This window comes from Falco naumanni, chromosome 5, assembly GCF_017639655.2.
Source record: "Falco naumanni isolate bFalNau1 chromosome 5, bFalNau1.pat, whole genome shotgun sequence".
Taxonomy (NCBI): Eukaryota; Metazoa; Chordata; class Aves; order Falconiformes; family Falconidae; genus Falco; species Falco naumanni.
Genome location: NC_054058.1, coordinates 91,693,416 through 91,715,422, shown reverse-complemented (window position 1 = coordinate 91,715,422; position 22,007 = coordinate 91,693,416). Strand labels below are relative to the sequence as shown.

At 41.6% G+C, this 22,007-nt stretch overlaps 1 protein-coding gene across 2 annotated transcripts in view; it reads left to right on the top strand.

The window, feature by feature from the left end:
• Positions 1 to 13,168: 13,168 nt before the first annotated feature.
• Positions 13,169 to 22,007, top strand: part of ABCD2 (ATP binding cassette subfamily D member 2) — a 49,825-nt gene continuing 40,986 nt past the window's right edge. Inside the window, exons 1-3 of one of the 2 annotated variants that reach the window (XM_040594804.1) lie at positions 13,169 to 14,234; positions 15,574 to 15,751; positions 20,112 to 20,233. In XM_040594804.1, coding sequence (XP_040450738.1) covers positions 13,299 to 14,234; positions 15,574 to 15,751; positions 20,112 to 20,233 — 1,236 coding nt within the window. In that variant the 5' untranslated portion in view covers positions 13,169 to 13,298. Of the gene's footprint in view, positions 14,235 to 15,573; positions 15,755 to 20,111; positions 20,234 to 22,007 lie in introns of both variants that reach the window. The other variant, XM_040594803.1, reaches the window with a different exon arrangement.

Genomic DNA, 22,007 nt, shown 5'->3' with positions numbered 1-22,007 from the left:
AAACTGAAAGCTATGCCAAAACACAAAATAGCATTGGCTTTTCTTCTGAAACATTAACTCCTCTCATGATTGCAGGTTACATGTAACTAATGTACCCAACATGTTCATAGGTAACTATTTTTCAGTACAATTTGTTATATCACAATCTTTAGCTTTCTAGGATTTTATCATCTATGGGAAGTACCTGTTTTTCAGCTAAGAATATCTGCAGTAAAAAAAAAATCAGCCTGTGTACAAACCAATACTTCAAAATTCATATTGCTTTGGAGTCCACACCCCCAAAATGTATCCATGTCCCTTCAGTGTCCCAGGTATTTTATTCCCATCACATCTAAAGTACTAAATTATTATTAATTGTGTAATAACAATTACAAAATTACCACTTTGTTTAGTAATTTAGTACTATGTAACTAAAACCAATCCTGTCTTGGACCCCTTCCTGTTTCCTCACTTCCGCTGAAGTAAATTATATAATTGTAATGTAAATTATGTGGCTTAGACCAATAAATCCCTGAGAAGGCAGATATTTTGCGAACTGACAAGCCTCCAGGAGACTGGAAAAGTGATGGGGACAACAAGCTGCTGGTTGCTCCTACATTCCCGTAAGTAAAGGTTTTCATTTCAGAGATTTTCTCCCTACTCTCAGCCTGTTTTTCTTCCTCCAGTATATGCCAATGCATCTGCTCTGGGCATTGGGGGTACCAGCTTAAGTGGTGGAGTTTTCCTATACCATGTCTTTCTTCCCTGCTGCTGAGGAGGAAACTGACTTCTGTTAATATGGTTATAACTATTTTCTCTTACTGTTTTCTCTCTTTCCTGTTTGAAATGTCTTCTGCTATGCCAGGGATAAATTTGATTCTATTCTTTCACTTCCAGATTCAAAATACAAACAAGCTGGTCCAGCTTTGCAAATGCCAGAATAAAGTACTTCAATAAGCCTAACATTCTTTTATATAGCCCAGAAAAATAGCTGTGTATATGTGTGTTAGTCTAGCTGACCACATGGTTGTTATTGTGAGGATTCAAGCAATCCCATGTGTCAGCACATACCAACAAAATATAGTAATTCAGTAAAACTTAAATTGGGCACATTCATTCATTCATGTCTTCTCCTACTCCCTCCTCTTCTTGCTGGAATTCAGTGTAGTAAATGTAGAACAAGACTTCTGGCCTAAAAGTTACATTCAGTCAAACAAACACAATACAACTGTATGCTGTAGTTTTTCATAATGCTTTGAAAGGTTTTCCTAAGTGAATCAACTAAAATATTTCTATAACAATATAAAATCCAAGATGGCTAGAACTGTTTACCTTTTGCTTTCTCTTTTCTTGCTTTAATATGACTCTGCTCCTGAAAGATGAAAATAATTATTGTTTTAATTGTGTAAGTATAATCTTGAGTCATGGCTTGAATTTCTTATCAATGGTATTAAGAATTTAGGACACAAATATGTTATGTTATAATGGATCAAACCTTCAGGTAGTAAAGTCAACATATCTCTGTTGAAGTCACTTTGATTCTGGTTTACTCAGGTAAGGATAGGAGCTTCCTTATTCTACCTTAGGGCTTCCAAATACATTGAACATTCAGAAGGAAAGGAAAAGCTTTTAGACGTTTGATCTCTAATGCACCATTTCATCAGTTCTTAATTTCTTAAAACTTTATAAGAAATTTTGGTCAATATATTCATTTCTCCTAATTTTCTCTGTCATGCTGCAACATAGTTACAAAACCATATTACCAAAGAAAACAAAGGAGCACAGTACAAGTTTCTATCTTTTGGAACGTTACAGAATATTGTGAACATTTTGTAAGAAAATAGATTGTCACTACAAGTTTTATTGAGCTGCTGCTGTTTGTGCAATATATTATTAGACTATGTATCTCACTTGTTAAACAGTTTTAAATGAATTGCCTATAAGATGTGGTACATAAAATTGGAGCTCTGGGTCACTGTTGTGTGCAGGATGAGTATGGCTGTAATCCTTAGGTCAGTAAGATTTGGACTTTTTTTTTTGAGAGTTAGAAATATGGAGTATCCTCTTAGAATTACATTTTTTTTTTAACTGTGCTTAAAGTTAGAAAACATGTTCTAAACATATGCACATAACATTTACCCTTGTGGTGGGTAGAAGCCACAATAATGGATAGTTTTTCTGACACCTAAAATGCAAATCCTGACAGATAATTAACAGCAGCAGAAAGCAACAGGATGATTTGCTATTTGCTAAGGGAGTGCAATACTCCCACACAATGCTTTTTCATACAGACAGAATAGTACAATAGTCAGGCATTTACGACAAAGTTGGGGTTGGGTGTTGTTTTTTTTTTATCCCCCCCAAACTGAAGCCCTCCCTTCCCCCTGCTTCACACAGGCAACTTTCAGAAACCTTATTTTGCTGGGAAGGCTTCCAGAGAGGTAAGGCATTCTTTTAGTTTGATTCTGCATAGAGTCAGGATGGTCATAAAGCTGTCTTTAGCAAAGCTACTTTCAAATGACTGACAAAATCTGTGGGGTTTAAATTTCTAGTAGATAGGCAGATGGCACAGCATCTAAAGAAACTCAGTGTTATCCTTCTTTGTTAACGTTACGATTCAGTTGGTGATTATTTTACTGTTTCAGTGAATCTCAGTAACTATGCATCTTTTTCCCCAAACGGTACTCACTGCCACTGGTGAGGGTGTGAGGAAAGGCCCGGGGGGACCCTCACCCAGCCCCAGTCTGGAGAGGTACCAGGCCCAAGGGGGACCCACCCTGCCCGGTGCGGGAGGGCACCTGCGTCTCCTCACACCGCCTGGCTGAGGAGGGCACACCGGGGCTGTCACACACATGATGGCCTGCTGCTCTGTGAGGGGACACCAGGCCTGAAACACACACCATGGCACTACTGGCCTGTGAGGGGACACCGGGGGCTGTCACGCACACCATGGCTGTGCCCAGTCTGTGAGGGGACACCAGGGCTGTCACACACACACCACGGCCGTGCCCAGTCTGTGAGGGGACACCGGGGCTGTCACACACACCATGGCTGTGCCCAGTCTGTGAGGGGACACCAGGGCTGTCACACACACACCACGGCCGTGCCCAGTCTGTGAGGGGACACCAGGGCTGTCACACACACACCACGGCCGTGCCCAGTCTGTGAGGGGACACCGGAGCTGTCACATACACCACGGCTGTGCCCGGTCTCTGAGGGGACATTGGCTCAGCATGCAGCCGTTTCTGGCAGCCTTTGAAGAGTTTCACTCACCGGCTGCCGCCAACCCAGTTCATTTTCTGCTCCTGAGGATGAAGGGAGGGTTGACGGTTTGTGGTGCCAGGGACGCAAAAGGGAGGCGATGCCACCACAGGGATGGTTTGCCACCTCCTGGCGGGGCTGCAGGGCCCTCCTGCAGGGCCACCTCCTCCCTGTGAGTGCCAGGGCAGCTGCTCTTCATGTGCCCAGCTGCCCAGTGCTGTCACAGAAGAGGGAGGGGGTGGTACAGGGACAGACAGCAGAAGGAGAAGGATGCAGAAAGCCAGACAGGGCAGGCTGACAGGGAGGAGGTGACGCTCCGGTTGCTGCCACCCTTCCTCTACCACTGGCATTTCCATACAGGTTGCTGCCACAAGCCATTGCCCTTTTGCAAGGCAATCAAAAGCCTCTTGCTGTCCTAAGTGAATCAAATCCACAGTTACTGGAGTTACATAGCTGTTGACGTTTTGTCTTTCAGGCCCAGCTGGTCATCGCTACAATCACCATAATTTTTAGGGCAAGAGAGAACCTTCCTTCCCATCCTGCTCTCCCTCAGTTTTTTTTAGGGGCAACAGGGGAATCAACGAGCATTTTCTACTATTAAGTGTCATTGCTCTTAGAGCTGCCTGATGAGTTTTTGCACATAAACAGCAACAAACCCTCAAGGAGGGACACAGAGCTGTGGGTAATCTCTGTGCTCCTGGGGCTTCTCAGCAGAAACACAGCTCCCCTCGCTCCCTTTGCTGTGACTCACTGCCATCGTTTCAGCAAGTGAAGGCACCCATTTACAAAACAATTGTTAAAATTCTATATGAATCTTTTCCTGTGGTGTTTCTTTACAGAGCTATTTTTAGCCTAATACTTTTCAGGGTACTAACGTTCAATTGTCATTAGCACAACAAAATAGTTGCCAGAGCAGATATCAGGAACCTAATATTGAAAATGACTCTAGTTTTTTTTCTCTCTAGTACTTTCGGTTTTGCTAGGTTTTTTATATTATCCACAGCTAAAAGATTATAAAAGTGAAAAAATCTGCTTCTCTAAAATATTGCTAATGAAACTGAATAAACTTATCGAACAGAATGTTTTATTGTTTAGATATCCCCAGTATTTCCAATTAGCATGCATAATGGCTTCTTGTTGCAACACTAGATTAAAATCTTTGTAGTAAAATATATCTATATTTTAAGTGTTTGTGCCTCTACAGCTAGTATGACAGATGACAGACTGAAAGATTATTTAACTGATTTCATCACTGGAAATAATCCTGATTTTGTTTGCATTTTCATCTACTGTAAATGTTTAACTTGTTAATAATATATCTAAGAGGTACATGTCATAATCAAATCTCTTTCACTTTTGTTTTTCCAACATGATATTTTCTGTACCACTCTTACTCTTCCAGCATTATCTGGATTTAAAGGAAAAGGCTGCCCTTTTCTTTATGTTTGATTTACTGAATCTGGTAGTTAGCAGTAGTTCGTAGAATCCCAGAAAAGTGATGTGGCAGCATGAATTATTTTTCAACATAAGAAATCATCCCCTCCTCAAATTATTTTCTGCAGATAAACCTAAAACCACTTTCAAGTGGTCATAAAATTATCAGTTCTTTCTTTGATGAAGGCAAAGTAAATGTGAAATAAGACCTGAGATCCATATGACTCTAGATTTCCAGTGTCTAAATATTGCACCCATGACTGTCAACATCTGGAAATTCTGAAATAATTTATTTGAATTTCTGAGTGATGTCATACTTTCAAAGAATTGCAGGACATTATTATTAGTTTTTAAAACATCATGACAGTGAGTTGCATGGAGCTTAGTTGCTTCTCTGTGAAGTATAGAACAAGGAGACTTCCTCCATGTGTCAGAAAACGAAATTTAAAGAAGAAAAAAAGCCTTGAAGATTGCCTTTTTTGTAACTTTTTAACAGCCACTTTTCAGAATAATTACATCTCCTGTTCCTTTGTAAAGAATTAGACATTATCTTCTCCAGAACACCTTTCCAGCCTTCAGCACATAAGTTTTCCCCTCCAGTGTGCTTCTTCGTTATCACATCAGCTCTAGATCTAAGTGACATAGCGAAGCGGTCCAAAGCAATGTACTGCCTATCTGATTTAAGACTACATTTCTCCAGGAAGGCTGGTGTTGAAACACTGATCATGCAACTTTTGTCACCAAGCTTTGAAATAAGTCCTCACAGAACTTCTGTATCATCAAATTAAGAGGGTGTGGGTGTCTCCTGATGGGTGACTGAGCACCTAAGTTAGGCTCCTACTCTAGAGGACTACTCTACACGCACACAGGAAGCAGCTAAGTTAGATAACTGAAATTACATGAAGTGAAAGTGTGTGCCACTGTCTACAGCATTATTGTACCCTGAAGATTTGAACACCCTTCTTCCCTAAGCAGATCAGTCTTTCCCTTGAGTGAACGGACACTGCTTATGTAAAAATCTTAACCTCACTGGAGACAGTGAGAAAGAGAGAGAGAAGATGTGTTTCCAACTCCCTTAATGAATCTTCCACATACTAGCAAGTGTCCTCCTCTAATGCTCATTATAACAAAGGAAGGGATTACTAAACAGATGAATATGTGGTAAAGAAAACCACCCTGGGGATTCTCACAGCTGGGCCTAAATATTTCACAATATGACTGATTTTTTTTTTTTTTTTTTTGGTGTTAATATATTTTAACTTTGATTGTTTTCTGAAAATGTTTGATCTTGGTATCCAGCATTAGGTAACTGAATCCATCCATAGATAACTACATAAAAGATGCAGAGTAACTGAAATGCTTTTGAATCCTACATCCAGGGTGGGAATTTCTGGTACTTTTAAATGCCAGGATATACTTATTTAGGTGCCTAAATACTGACCTAATTATCTAGCGCTAGGAATGCATGACTGAAAAAACCTGAGTTTGTTCCAAGTGAAAGCTTCTGTTTGGCAAACACAGCGCTTGAACTTTGTTTACAGAGTTGCATGGTCTTCTCCCAGTCAATACTCCTCTGCCTATTCCCTTCACTGAGAGGCCAGCTCATGGAGAAATATATACTATCCTTGTGGTGTTTCAGACTAAACTGGTTGGTGGGTTTGCCCTAGAAGATTTCTTTTTAAAAGAAAGATGGCTGTGATATTGCAGTCATGGTAGAGTCTGAGGAGGTTTAAAACAGAAGACAAAACTTACTCTGTTTTTAAAGTTTCCCCTTTAAAAAGCAGTTCTTTTAAAAAGACTGAACTTTCTTTCAATTAATTTAATTTAAAGCCCTTCTCCCATTCACATTTAAAGGGAAGAGGCCTTTTTGATTTACTCTAAGGGCATTAGTTCAAAGAATTATAGAAATTGCAGATGATGAAATATCACAAAACACTAATCTTCAGCTAAACATCTGAAGAAAAACACAGTGGGCTTCCTTACGTTTGTGTAGCAGGTATCAGCGTTAAATTGGAAAAACAACAATAAATTGCTTTATGAGATGAGTAGCATTCATTTGGTATGAAACCCCAGTTTAAATACCTGCAACATACATTGAAATCAATGACAGCGCGTTCAACAGATCAGTTTTGCCCCTGCCGTGCTAGAAACAGTGTGATAAGAGACATTTTGTGTTTTTTTCTCTTGGTATGCACTCCTTGTAGAGCTTAATTCATTACATTAGGTTTGAAGGAGTTAGGAGTGAGCATAAATGGCCATTAGTCCAAAGACTAGATAGTAGAGAGGATAAATAGTTTCTAAACATAGTAAATAAGCCACCTCAGAGAGAAGCACGTGGGTTGAAATTCCTCAAAGCCCAGTTGGGTAGAACATAGGATTGTATCTACATGTCAAACCACCAGCTAGGACAGTACCATTGACAACAGTGTATTGATACATTGCTATATGAAGCAGATGCCATTCTTAGGTGGTATTATTTAGATTAAATTATTTTTCACAGAACGAACCCTTGAGATAAAGTGCAATCCTTGGCTTGATGGAGGACAATGCACAAGATTCGGTTCAGAATCTCGTGCTGGAATCCCTACTTTATAAAAACAGTGTTTCTACAAAGAGCAACAGACCAAAGAATCCTCTATAGCTGTGCTAAACTCCAGTAAGGAAACAATGTGAGGCTTGTTAAAAACAAATTAGGAGAGGGAGCTGAAAGAATTAATTCCTTACCTGTGGCTAGGAGAAAGCACAAAAGTATGGCAGGAACTATATAGGAAATACAGGCCAGCACATCAAGAGCCAGCATAGCTTCTGTAGACGGAAGTGCTGCCTCATAAGCATGTTGAAAAGAGTGATTGCTGTAGTCTTGATGGATTTGATTAAGGCTGTTAACAGCATCTGTTACTGCAGGTTTTAAGGAAACTAAGAAGCCATGAAATAAAAGGGAAGGTCCTGCCACTGGCTAAAATACAAGAGAGAGTGGAAAGAGTATTTAGTGCTTGCATCCATGCACTCAGGGGTTAATATGGAGTAGAGGTTGACAAACTCATGTGTGGTATGGGCAAGTTGTAGGGTGAGGGTTGCAGGAGATAGAGAGAGAGAGAGCGCGCACTCTGTTGTTTAATGCCTCTTCCAGAACAGGTGTAGGTGGGCATAAAGTAGAACCTGGGTGAGCCAGGGCCAAAGTAAGCAGAAAGGAGTGGTTCTTCATCTATGGGATGGTAGATCTGAGGAGCTGCTTGTAAAGAATGGTATTATTTTTGTAAGGGTTTTCATGATTTCAAGAGAGACTGGACAAGTACTTTTAAAAGAGGAATATTTCATCAAAAAAGCTCTCAGTCTAGTGAAATTCTCACAGCTGAAAATGGCCAAAGGTTGGGAGGGTATGAAGCTACAGCAGGGGAGGTAGCATTATATGTACTTGTAATTCTTTTTCTTCCCTGGATATGTGCTTAGAGCTATTATTAGAGACATAATACTGTGCTCAGTGGAGCACTGGCTTGAAATGGTTTGCTTATCCTTAATGTTTAGAAGTCTCCCAAATAAGTGTTAATGAACAAATTGCAGTAGATTATATTTTTGTTGTCATGTTTACCAGCTGTAAACCCTCAAAAAAATCCTTGAGGCCTGACAAAAGGATGGCAGCAGACCTCATTTGGGGTACATGATTAGGATAGATTATTTTTGTGGATTTGTTCCTGCCCGCGCTTTTGCAGAGTAGAACAGTGGCTCTGCTGCAGGCAGTGCCAATATAACCATTGCTAATTGGTAACAGCTACATGATCTTAACACTTATAGCTGTACTATTAGTACATGCACTTAGCATGTAGCTTGTGTGTTTACAATGCACTTGGGAAAAGGATTAATAAGGTAACGTTAGCATTTTCTTCAGATGATCTGAGAATAGAAACCTTTAGAGATTTAAAGCAAAACCTGAAAAATGTAAGTAACAACATTTGAGACTTCTGAAGGCATGAAATAGACACATGCTTCCCATAACTGTATTTTTCTTATTTTGCTGGGTTCAGCTGAGTTATCTATATGGAATACAAAATAAATTTAACAAGAGAAATATGTCTGAAAAAAATCCAGATATGAAAGTTTTCAAGTATTAAAGCCTAAATATTAAAAGTGTAATTCTTTGCCTGAGATAATTAGTGAGCAGTTCACTGTGGTTGGAGCAGCTGACACTGACCTTCTCTATCCTTGGCCTTTTCCCTCTCCATCTCCCTCTCTAAAGAGAAAATAACTTGTTTACACTTCTTTCTAGAGCTGTATTCTGTCTAGAATCATGCTGTTCTCAGAAGTCAGAACTGTTTCTGATCAGTCAGCCAGATTACTCAAATCCATTATGGATAAGCTCATAACCTACAAGTCATGCAGGGTTTGAATTTACAGCAGCAAGTGTGTATCTCCCGGAGACAGAATAAGGGCAAGGGGCCAAGTGGTGCAGGAATGCCCCCATTTACACCATCTCTGTGGTGCCTACACTCAGGAGCCAAACAACACAGCAGGACCTTCCCCTTTCTCCTCTCTACCCTCTTGCCATAACGCATCTCTGCCTGCTCTGAGTCCCATGTGGCCTCATCAGGACCAGAACAGCTGAAACCAATGACTTGGTAGGATCAGGCCGGTTTCATCACAGTGACATTTCTTCAACAAACTTCCACATCTGTCACGTTAAAACTGAAGCTTCTTGCTTGGCTTAAATCTCCAGATCTTAAATGAATTACACTCTCTGGATATTCTACTAAGGTATATGATTATGGCCAACAGCTTCACTAAACCAGGCAGAATAAGCAGACAATTTCTGCTGCTATAAATTTTAAATCAAAGGTCAGGTATCTTATCGCCTTTTTCTGATCAAAAGGTCTGATTTGTCATTGGTTTGCCTTGATGTTGCAAACTAATTCTGTGGGTGTACTTATGTAAGTGACGACATTAAAGCAACAGAAACTTTGGAAGTACTTCAGAGTAAGGTATTTACTTGAGTAATGGCTGGTATGATTGTCCTCTGTTGAATTTGGCTCAGAGTCCTACTATTCCCACACCAGTATGTAAAATACAGTTCAAAATTAAAGAAAAAAAACAGGCATTCCTAGCTCACCATATTACAGTACACCATATTTCAGAAATTATTTATAGTTCAGTGTTAGTATGTAATTGAAAACAACAGGCACTGTGTGGATTCATATTTTACGTTTCACATACACTTCACCCACATATAAGCTACTATGTACTTTATGCATGAGCTACCTGTATCTACATTTTAAATATGCCAAATAGCAATGATACAAAATACATCATTTATATCTATTTTTTAATACCTTTATTTTTTATTTTGTATGTCTTTATAGCATAATGGATAACTCCATAAGAAGCAAGGAAATTCCAGTTTACTGCAAAGACTGACGTTACAGCCATTGGACCTGTGTTAGGAGCATATAAGACACCAAGTAAATTGCCTTTGGCTTCAAAACCTGCACATTTTATTTTTTCAAACATTGACTCAAAAGGTACAGAAAATTACAACAGTAAGGTTGACTGATAATCTCTTACATAATAACCTGCGTATTGCAATTCCACTATCTCCACTGCAGACACAAAGTTGTGCAAGGACAAAGTGCTCAAGTGGGAACCAGTGGACATAAAATAGAAGAGAAAAATGAGGCATCAGTGTTGCCATGATTACACTTTAGTTCCTGCATATTCAAACACTCATGGGGTTTAGTCAGCCTGATATTCATTGTTTCCATTTCTGCTTTGTGGTTGTATCCAAGTGCAAATAATTTCTATAGACAGCAATTCTGTTACTTCCACAGCAATTCTGTTACTTTCGTCATCAGAGAAGCACTGTTCGGATAATAAACTTTCATTTTTGTAGTTGAGAGCAGAATTATGGCATTCTGTTCTGCTGGACTATTGACTTAAAATAGCAAAAAATTATTACAGAATATTAAATAATTAGAAAAAATAGGATAAGTGCCTCTTCCTCCTCAGTTACTGGTTCCTATATTCAGTAAACGCACTCAAGTTATTTTAATGTGTTTGATGAAAACTAACCATGAGACTAAAAACCAATCACTTGGTACTAAAAAAAACCCAGAATCTAGTTTTCCTTAAGAGGGGATAAACCCCAAAATATTCTGGTTCTAATATCAACATCCTCCCAACCCCACCACCTCAGTTACTCAAATTTATTTGATTGCATATATCCTCAAAAGTTTTAAAATACAGTCAGTAGAAACTCTGGAGACAACAGAGCACTGAACACTGCACCAATATTACTGCAGCTTTGGTAATTATTTTTCCAGTAATATTGAGAAATGTTATTATGATGGTTTATTATAAATGTAGTAAAATTGCTGCCTTCACCACTAAAAAATAATCATAATCTACCACCTAAGGCCATGTTCCACAAAGAGGAGTTTGTGCATGGATTGCAGAACAGGACTGTGGCAGAGCAAAACTCATGAGGCAGCAAGAACAGAAGAAAGGGTGTATTTAAAACAACAGTTTAGGCTTTTCTCCATACTTGCAAAAGAAGAAAACACATTGCTTTAATTGACTGAAACACTGCACTGCCAGATTTGCTTTACTTAGATGTTACCACAGATCTGACTCTAGGGTGTATGTCTGCGCTTACCGCCAAGTCACCAAAGGCTTCAGTTCTCCGGGATCTTGTGAAGTGAAAGGTCAGCAGATATGGAGAACCGAAAGAGATCTGTGAACTTTCCCCTCGGTAAGAAAATGCTAGAGTAATGGAATATTGTAAATAACTGTGGTCTGGCAAAATCTAAGAGCACACTGTGATACACAGAAGCCAGAATGGGAAGTATCCAACTGGAGATCATGATTAAGAAATAACAAACCCTAGGCAAAGCAATTTCTTAGCCAGTGTATCTTGTGTCTTTGTGCTGTGAAAAACCTTTCTATTTTACTGACAAAATCTGCAGTGAAACCAGGCCTACCTACTAACTGAATGTTAGCTGTACGGCACTAGGTCAGATTTTGACATTTTCCCAGCTTTATTTTGGGTACTGTATTTAAAAAAAAAAAAAAAGTTGCAAGCTAGAAGGGCCTCTATCCAGATCTCTAGCCTGTCGTTACTGGCAGAAAGTCTTGTTAGCTCCAAGATTATCCCACATCTTCTCTACATAACTGTCCAGCCCACTGTGGACACAAGATGTGCAACCTCCTAGCAAGAAGCAAGAAATAGATCTTACTTAGTCTTGTCTCGCTGGGCTTTTTGGAAGGCACCTGGACGCATTGCTAAGTGGTGTCTGATTTTCAAAAGCAAAGCACTCTCTTTCTTTCTCAAACCAAGGATATTATTTCTTCATCCTGAATCTTGTGTTGCTATCTAAACATCATCATTGCACTCTTTCCAAAGAGGGTAATGTCAGTAATGTCACTTGATTTAACTCTGTGTATACAGTTATGGTGAGGTAGGTGGCCTCATCTCCCCTTCCATTTCCAGGGGAAGGCTGGGCTCCTCAGCACTCCTGAACATGCCTAATAGGATTTTCTATAACCTAATAGGTTTTTCAAACCTCTTTTTACACACACATCTCCTAAACTATCGCTTTGTCACATACCACTACTTCATTTTCAATGTGAAGGGACTAAAAGCATTTTTTTAAGTATTCTGATCCTCCCCCTGCCATTTCAAATACAGCACCTTTTCCAAGCAAGTAGGAATAAGAAATTAGGAAAAGCGAAAACCAAAGCAGCAAGACAGCTGGCTTAATTCCTTTGCGCACATTCTGCCTGGTTTTGCTGCAGGGACCGTGCGGCCGGGTCGGGGCTGGTTTTGCCCGATAACGCTGCGAGAGCCCAACACCGGCTTCCTCCTGACAGGAGGGCAGGGCGTAAGTTACGCGTATTTTGAAAACGGTGCCCCGGAGCCACCGTGCCCCCCCCGCGCTTCTCGAGCCCGGCCTGCTCCGCAGCCCCCGCCCGCCCTGAGGCCACGGTGCAGCCCTCCCGCGCCGGGGGCGGGCTCAGGCTGGCGCCGGGGGCAACGCGGAGCCCCGCCGCCGCCGCCGGGAGTGCCGCAGGGCCCCAGTTCTCGCCGCCGCCGCCTCCCCCGCGCCGCCGGGGCCGGAGGCGGTGCCTGCTCCGCAGGGCAGGCGGAAGGAAAGGGCCGGCCGCAGCCTGAGGCGAGCCACGGCGCTACCCGGCCGAGCTCCGGTGACCCGCCGCGCAGCCGGGCCGAGCTCCGGGGGATCGGCGGGGCAGCGGGGGCCGAGCTCCGGGGGACACGCTGTCGCCGCGGGCCCCGCGCTGCCGCCGCCACCGCTGCGCCCGGGCCCCGAGCGAGCGGCTGCGGCCCTGGCCGCGGTGCGGGGGAGCCGGGCCGCTGCCGGTGCCGCCCCGCGCGGCGCAGCCAATGGTGGTCGGCGGGGCGGGCTGCGTGGCGCCGGGCTGCGCTGTGCAACGCGCCGCGCTTTGAAGGCGGCCGTCACCCCTCGGAGGCAGGGCTCTCGCGGCGCCTGTCAGGGCACGGCGGCCGGCGGGGAGCCGCGGTGCCCGGCGGCCCGATGAAGACCCGGCGAAGCCGAGCTTCCCGCCGGGCGTGAGCCGCCGCCGCTAGGACCGGCGCGAAGCGGTGCCTGCGGCGGGGCAGGATGACCCACATGCTGCGTGCGGCGGCCCGGCGGGTGCAGTGGAGCCGGGCGAGCGCCGCGCAGAGGGCTGCGTGCCTGCTGGCTGCGGCGTACGGGCTCAGAATCCTCTACCCCATCATCCGCAGGCGCGTACGGCGGGCGGGCTGCGGAGGCGGCGCGCAGGATGCCGGCCGGACTGACGGGGGCCGGGAGGCGCCGCACCTCACCGGCAGCCGGGGCAGAGCCTCCCCGGCCGTGAACGCGGAATTTTTCAAGCAGCTGCTGGAACTACGCAAGCTCTTCTTCCCAAAGCTGGTGAGCGCCGAGCTGGGTTTGCTCTGCCTCCATTCGGTCGCTTTGGTTTCCAGGACCTTCCTCTCCATCTATGTGGCAGCCCTTGACGGGAAGATTGTGAAAAGCATCGTGGAAAAACAGCCTAGGAGCTTTGTCTTCAAATTAATCAAATGGCTGATGATTGCCATCCCAGCTACTTTTGTGAACAGCACCATACGGTACCTGGAGTGCAAGCTGGCCCTCGCCTTCCGCACGCGCCTGGTGGATCACGCCTATGAGACCTACTTTGCCAACCAGACTTACTACAGAGTGATCAGCATGGACGGGCGGCTGGCCAACCCTGACCAGTCCCTCACTGAGGACATCATGATGTTCTCGCAGTCCGTGGCGCATCTCTACTCCAACCTCACCAAGCCCATCCTGGATGTCATGCTCACCTCCTACACCCTCATCCGCACAGCGCGGTCCCGGGGGGCTAACCCCATCGGGCCCACGGTGCTGGCTGGGCTCGTCGTCTATGCTACGGCCCGCGTGCTCAAAGCCTGCTCGCCCAAGTTTGGCAAGCTGGTGGCTGAGGAGGCTCACAAGAAAGGCTATCTGCGCTTCATGCATTCACGCATCATTGCCAACGTGGAAGAGATCGCCTTTTACCGAGGGCACAAGGTAAGGACGAGAGAAATTGGAAGGTGTTGGGGTCACTCCTGCAGTGCCGAACCTGATCTGGGCTTCCTCTGCTGCCCTCCCCGAGCACTTTGGGTCCCTCTGACATTTAAACCTGTTTACAGCTAGCACTTCCCGTTTCCTGGGAAAATGCCGTCTCACAGGCAGTATCTGGGGGGAGCGGACCGTAGTTCCCTTGTGCTCTGACAATGTTCCTGTTTTGCAGCTGCATCCTATGGTTTTCTAGAAAGCTAATCTCTGTTATTGTTTTTCCCCTACCCAGTCCCTTCTACTTAACCTTTCCAGGCTTTTTGTTTTCCCCCCACCCATGTTTATGAACCACCAGTTTTAATGCTGCAGAAATCGCAGCCAGCGCACACCAGAAAGTCTAGGGGAAAACTCCGTGATAGCACAGAGAGCACTACAACCTTTGACACTCTTTTACATAGCTAAGCAAAGATGTAGTCATCAGAGTCTTAAAATAGCTTAAGTACAGTACTTCAGCAGTCACAGTTACATAAACTAAGGGCTTGTTTTAAAGCCACCTTATTAAGGAAGTGTTCATGTTTTTATTAGAAGTGAATTTTGGCCGTAACGTCTTCCAAACATGATTTGCAAAAGAGAAGTTGTTTCATGTAAGGTGAAAATGAAAGCCCTTTCAGTTGAGCAGTGATTATATAATGTAAATGGTTTATTTTGGTAGAAGCAATCGTTCTCAAAAGCTGACTATAGTAATGTTTTAAATGTGCTAAATGAAAGATTTTTTCGGTTTCCACATATACTGGCTTTACTGAACGCATTACATCATGTTGATTTGCAACTGTCTTTGACTTGTTAAACCTCTTGGGATAGTTTTCTCTTCCTCCAGACTGTCTGCAAAAACAAGGAGCATTGCATTTCAGGGATCAGCTCGGCAACTTCAGGTCATTGGAGATAATTGATCCCCAAATGCTCTCCAATGTGAAGAGTTTCAGTTGCTGTGAAACTCTACAGCTGCAGCTTTATTAAAAGGATGTGGAATCAATCTTATTTTGGTTGTTAGAATCAGCTGTTGTGACTGCCTTGTCCTTTTGTATATCAGAGATCTCAAAAGAGCTGAAAACCTGCCAGTGTGCTATTGGGGGATGATGGTGTAAATAAGAACTAGGTCTGTTAACTCGCATAAAGGTGTGCACTTTCGCTGTGAGACTGAAGCACTGTGAAAATAAAGTACCATGCAGCAGGTGTGAGTTAGAAGTCACAATTCTGGGTACCTGATTATTTCTTGCATGTATGGGAACATACCTTGTGTGACATGTGCTTCTTTGTTGCATTGTATAAAAGCTTTATTTCTTAATTGTAGGTAGAAATGAAACAACTGCAGAAAAGCTACAAGGCTTTGGCGGATCAAATGAATCTAATTTTGTCCAAACGTCTATGGTATGTCATGATAGAGCAGTTCCTGATGAAGTATGTCTGGAGTAGCTGTGGCATGATTATGGTCGCTGTGCCCATCATCACTGCAACGGGATTTGCAGATGGCGGTAATACCATTTTTTTACTTAATTTCTAAATGTTTCTTTAAGGTTATGTCCTCTAAAGATTGGACTTCCCTTGACTGCCATTCACATTTATTTATTATTCACAGATTTTATCACAACATCCATATCCTGTGCATAACTTTCAAGCATAACAAGTCAGCTGAGGAAAGAGCAATGCAAAAGATCCAACTTTGAACATAAACCTGATGACCAGTATGAATTCAGGACTTAGAGGATCCTTGTGTCACATGAGTTTATAATGATAATTGCTGTCCTTTTTACTGGCCACTGTTTGGGTGACAGGCTGATTTTTGCAGCATCTCTCACTGCTGGGATGGCAGGCTGATTTTTGCAGCATCTCCTGCTACTTTACAAAATGATACTACTAACTTTCCTAGAGGGCTTATCTCTTCCTTCCATAAACCATAGTGTAATTATAGGTAATTACTCTCTTACATGTTAACCTGTTAGGAACTGCTGTTTTTACCTGACTCCTTGGCAGAAGAGAAGGTGAAATTCAGATTCTAGGCTTGGATGGTATCATTTTTGACATCCTTCCAGGAAGTGAAACTAGACTCAAGTAGTGTTATTGCAGATGCTATTTTTCAAAAAAAAAAAAAAGAAAAAAAGAGAGAGAATGAACAGAAAGGAAGTAATTAAGGAAGGGTGGTGAAAGGCAAGTGGGGAAGTTTGCTTCGACAGGCTTCCTTATGCGTAATTAGAACCACAGCATTTATTACAAATTCAATGGGATTCTTTAAGCACAGATCCTACAACGTCTGCAGAAAGATCAGTTCTAAGCTGGGTACGTTTCATCAGGAATGAGTGAATTCTGTTCCGTGCAGGTCTGGGTAGTTATATTCTGAGCCAGGGCTGTCCAGCTGGACAAGCTTGGTTCAGCCTGTAGGATGACTTTGTGCAGCCCCCGCATGGTTTAGCTTACTTGCAGTTGTGTCGGTGCATGGCTGGGTGTTCAGCTGTCCGAGCCGCTGCCCATCACACGGCTTGGGAGGGTACTGTATCAAGGACCCTGGCTGGCATCCTGGCAACAGCTTCAAAAATATCAGGAGGTCCTATTCCAAACAGAAGAGTCTGTACAAAGCCGTTTCACCTCACAGTGAAGGTTATCAGCATGACAGAAAAAGTGAGAGAAGTCTTTCTGCTAAGACAGGAACGAGTAAAGTCAAGAAAAAAAATCATGTAACCACACATTGTAAGTATCTCCTTGGTATTAAAGCATGAAGTAAAAAGACTCATGTTCATGCTAAACTAAGTAACATTCCCGTTACTCGCGAGTATTCTTTTGATAAATAACTTTTCAAATGTGGGAGAAAAGAAAGATGTGGCAATGGCTCGTGTTGTAAAGCAGAGTATTTGCCACCAGCAACGTAAACCGTTAAAGCGCAGGGGTTATTATGGAGACCTGAGACATATCATAATGATGGATCACAAACGTAATAGTGACAAGTCAGCACTGTCAAGACCAGTGCGAAGTACAACTGGTATTCAAAGAGTCAAGCAGACCTGAACTTACCGTTGACCTGCTTGGGAAAACAGTGCTTTGTGCCTCGGCAGGTCAGATGCAAGTTTGTTCATATCTAAAGGAAGAGATAGTGGATTTATTACTTTAGGATAAATCGCCAGAATCAGGGATATGCAGAAAACTGGCTCCATGACCAGACTTGAGACTAATGTGTAAAGTAATAGATTTTGTACACTTCTTCAGGAAGGGGAAAAAATAAAGTAGAAAAATAATCCTGCAATAAACCCAAAAAAGAATCTTCTTTGATGGTGATATTTCTGACTGAAATTTGCTAATTCTGTTACATATTTCAGGGAAGAAATTAACTGGCAAAGCCAAGATTCCCATTTGATAACATTTCTCATTATTTTTGTATTAAACCATTGGTGTTCCAAATGTCATGTCTCTCATCAGTTTGTGGAAAGTAACTATTTTTGGAAGCAAGACTTTGATTTCTCTAGACAGGGCGGACACTTATCTTTGTTTATAAAACAAGTATGACTATCAGTTACATAAATGAAGATGAAAAGGGAAATGTTAGATTCTGTATGAGACAGAGACAGTCTGTCTGCCCTGTTACAAGGCACCACTTCTTCAGACACAGGAGGCCAGCCATATGAAAAATGTTGTGGACAAAAAGCTCAAGGAAAGTGATCTTGGTGGGTTAGGCATGTAATACAAGAGCTTGTGTTTTGGAACAGTGAAATGCTCATAAGTTCTGTATAATTTTAATTTTTCAGATGCCCCTAAATGCCTGATGAAGTGGTTTGTCTATAAACTCTTACTAGATGACCTAGCCTGAGTGCTGGAAGCAGCTGTCAGTAAATTCTGCATTTACATACAGAAGGAATGCTGCATTAGTATAATTAAACCATACCTGATTCCTAAATTTAGTTGTGGTGTTTCTGCATAGCGTGGGCTGCATGAGCTATAACAAGATCAACAAAAATTGGTTCTCTGAGAAGAAAGAGACAAATTCCATTTTTTAAGAATAAATTAACTGAATTCTCCTTATCCCCTACGTTTATTCCTCTTGTAGTGGAAATAACTTTTTAAAATAAGAGAACTACATGAGAAAGGATTTTGTAATGTCTCCCTTTGCAAGAGGTTTTCTGTCTTTAAAAAAAAAAAAAATAAAAAAGCAGGCCTCTTGTTGAGTCTCAGGTGGCTACATTACATACAATTAGTTGTCAGTGTACTAATGTAGAATTTAAGCTAAAAAAATTGAACATGTGTCTTAAAATTGTTATAAAAAACATCTGAGGCTAGAAAGAGTAACATATAGATGGTGTCTGTATGTGTGTCTGTATATATATGTGGAAAATTAGGATGTAAGATTTTTTAAAAAGTTTTTCCTAGATTATCCATCGTGTATTTCAGTGATTCAGCTGAAATTTTGTAGATACCTTTATGGCTGTGTAAATGAAAAAAAAACCCCAAACATTTAGATGACAGAAAGATTCGTCTGGCTTTGGTACTTCATGCAGATTTCTAGACACCAGAATTCTAGAATGAGGTCTCATCAGGGAGATGAGACAGTTACTCGCCAAGAAAAAAAAAGTATTGTATGCTATACTCTTGCGTTGCTTGTTTTAGCCCATAAAATTTAGTCACATTATACTTGCAGGGAATTCCTCCTGGATTTTCTTGATCATCAGCACTGTGCAAACACCACAGAGGATTTTAGTAACAATTGCTGATGCAGGAGTTGCCACACTGGATCCACTCCTTACCCTGCCTAGCCTGATGCCTAGCAGTAGCTTAACTTAATAAAAAAACCACACAACTTTTAAAAAACTTTACAAACTTAAGAAAAAAAAAATCATGACCCTGTTCTGCAACAGACTTAAGCAATATTCTGTGATGCAGAAAACCTTTGAGACCTTTCATTCTAAATCTTGTATGTGAAAAATCTTTGAGTGGTTTTTGTCTTCTTCATTGTCGTCTTCTTTTTTGTAACGCAACTATTAACACTGAAACAACATTCAGTCTTAAAACATTCAGCCGTTTTAAAAAAAATCTTAATTCCTTCAGGAAGCAAACCTTGCAAATTGACTATGCTGTTAAATCTGTAGCTCACGTGGCAGCAAGAGTATGTGTAGATACGTTAAATATAAACAGATTTATTTCTCTGGTATCTTCTACGATTTCTGCTGTGGTTTTCTCCTTACCTGATGTTGCTGACATGTTCTTTTGAGATAACTCCTTCACGTGGAGCAAGAATTTTCTTGCTAATAGGATACAGTGTCATAAACAAAGCATCACAACTTTTACTGGAGTCAGATGTAGAGAGGAACAGTGTTGTGAGAGAGAGGTATCCTAGTTAAACCATGCCTTTGATAATAAAAGAGCTTCTTGCTTTTTTATAGAAATGTAACAATGTTGCCAAATTTCCATCAATATGAATGTCTCCTTTTACAGGAAGTCAGTGAATAAGTAAAGCTGAAAATGAATAATTGCAAAGGTAGTAAAAATTATATTAATTATGTTTCAGATCATTGCTTAGGTTTGAGTCTTTCATATTTTAAAAAATTTAGGTTGAATAGTGATATATCAAAAGGAAAATAACCTAGATAGACAAATAGTATAAAAGAAGAGCATGTTTTGCCTAAGAAGGTGAATTCCATATACTCCCACTTATTCTTTGTTACCAAGCTATCAGTTCTTTTTGGGTTTGAATCTACATTCAGCAATTCTTTTTGAAAGGTTGTCTTTGTAGAGTTAACTTTTTCTTAATTTAAAAGCTACTCTATAATGGCTCACATTCTAATCACAATTTAATTTGTAGAGATAGTTTTCAGAAGAATATTTTAACAGAAAACTTTCTTTTACTTTTAGAATTGGAAGATGGACAGAAACAGGCAATGGTTAGTGAAAGAACAGAAGCTTTTACTACATCACGAAACTTGCTGATCTCTGGAGCAGATGCTATTGAAAGGATTATGTCTTCATACAAAGAGGTACTGTACATGTCATACGTGAAACAAGAGGAAAAAAGTAAAACAGAATTTACATTTAATATAAAATGTAAAAAAAAAAGCGCAATTTTCAAAGACAAATTCTATTGCAACTAAATCCGTGGAGATCTTTGAACTGATATTTTATCTTTAGAGTTAAGTTGATAAAGAGTCTAAAGTGCATGGCTGCTAGTATGGTGCAACATGTAAATATCATTTTTAATACCTGTGCTCAGGTGCCATCGGAGAGCAATAGGAGTTCCTGGAATGTCAGTGATAAAGGTTCAAGGTCTGTTTGGAGCACAGACCTGAATTCAAGCTGTCTGCCTTCAATGTATTGGGACTCTTTTGCTGGAAGTGTCATAGAACAGTTTGGGTTGGAAGGGACCTTCAAAGGTCATCTAGTCCAACCCCCCTGCAGTGAGCAGGGACATCTCCAACCAAATCAGCTTGCTCAGAGCCCTGTCCAACCTGACTTTGCCAGTAATAGGGCATTTACCACCTCTCTGGGCAACCTGTTCCAGTCATGTCTTGTATGAAATGCAAAGAGAACTGAGTCCTTACTTCTTGGCCACCTAAACTGTAGGGCTGTTTTCAGTATCGTGAATCTGTTAAATTTGAAGTAATTTTGCAAAATAGAGACATTCTAGCGGGAGTAAATCCACCTTGGGACAGCAAATAGTCTAGAAGTATGGGATGTTCATCTGGAAGATCAGAGACGTTTCAAGTCCTTATCCAAATTCCAGTAAAGTTGGGCTTTCATCTGTGGTCTCTCTTGGGAGGTTTCTCTAGATGCCAGCTGTTAAGCAAAAGAAAAGTGAGGCAGTACTGTTATTCTCCTCAGCATTTTCTCCAGAAAGTTTGTTCTGCATTTGTTAATTGGTTTTGCTCATCCCTTTGGTGGGGACCACTTTTCCCAGTGTGAGGAGTGCTGTGTGAGGAGACATGCATTAGCTAGGCAGCTAATCAAAGACTATGGATTCTATTACTTGGAATCCAGCCATAATAGCTACAGCTTTGTAAACTGGAGGAGAAGGGGTAGTTTGGCAGCTTCGGATACAGACTCTGACAAAGCCAGAGCATGTGCTTTTCTCAGAAGGTGTTCTTCTAATGGACTGTGATTTTGACCTATGCTCCATTAGCTGTTCCCCTGCTTGGCCTCTGCTCTAAAGCTGCTACCAGATAACCTAGTATACACTGATGTAATTTCTATTTTATTTTCAACATTTCAGTTATTTATATAATGTACATGGGATCTTAAAAACATTGTGGTTTTATTTTTTGGAAACAAAATACCCACAATGTAGTATGAACAACTGAACAAACTCACTTTGTTTATAACCTGATGAGATTTCAATCTAGCCAGCATGAGATCGAAGACCAAGTCTATGAATTTCCATCTTAATTTTACATTTATACTTCTTTTTAAAGAGACACTGTGGTACTTCAATCACATTGTCATTCCCATTTTGTGGTTCAGGCAGTTTCCAAAGGACAGTGTATTTCAATCCACTTCAAGTGGTAGTGAAGGGCCAGTTCTTGCCCACTTGATCCACCAAAGCAGTCTCCTCCAGTCAATGTAATTCAGTGTGCAGATGAGGTAGGCTCAACTTTCCTTTGCAGGTCACTAGTTTAGATGGTAGTATTTAGTGTTTTGACAAAGCAGGTTTGTAGGGTCGTGGTTTAGAAACTGAACTACATTTGTGTTTCTCCTGGTGCACAGCTGCTGCAAGTGTCCTTCATCACATGCAGGATTCTCTCCATCTAATGGCACTGC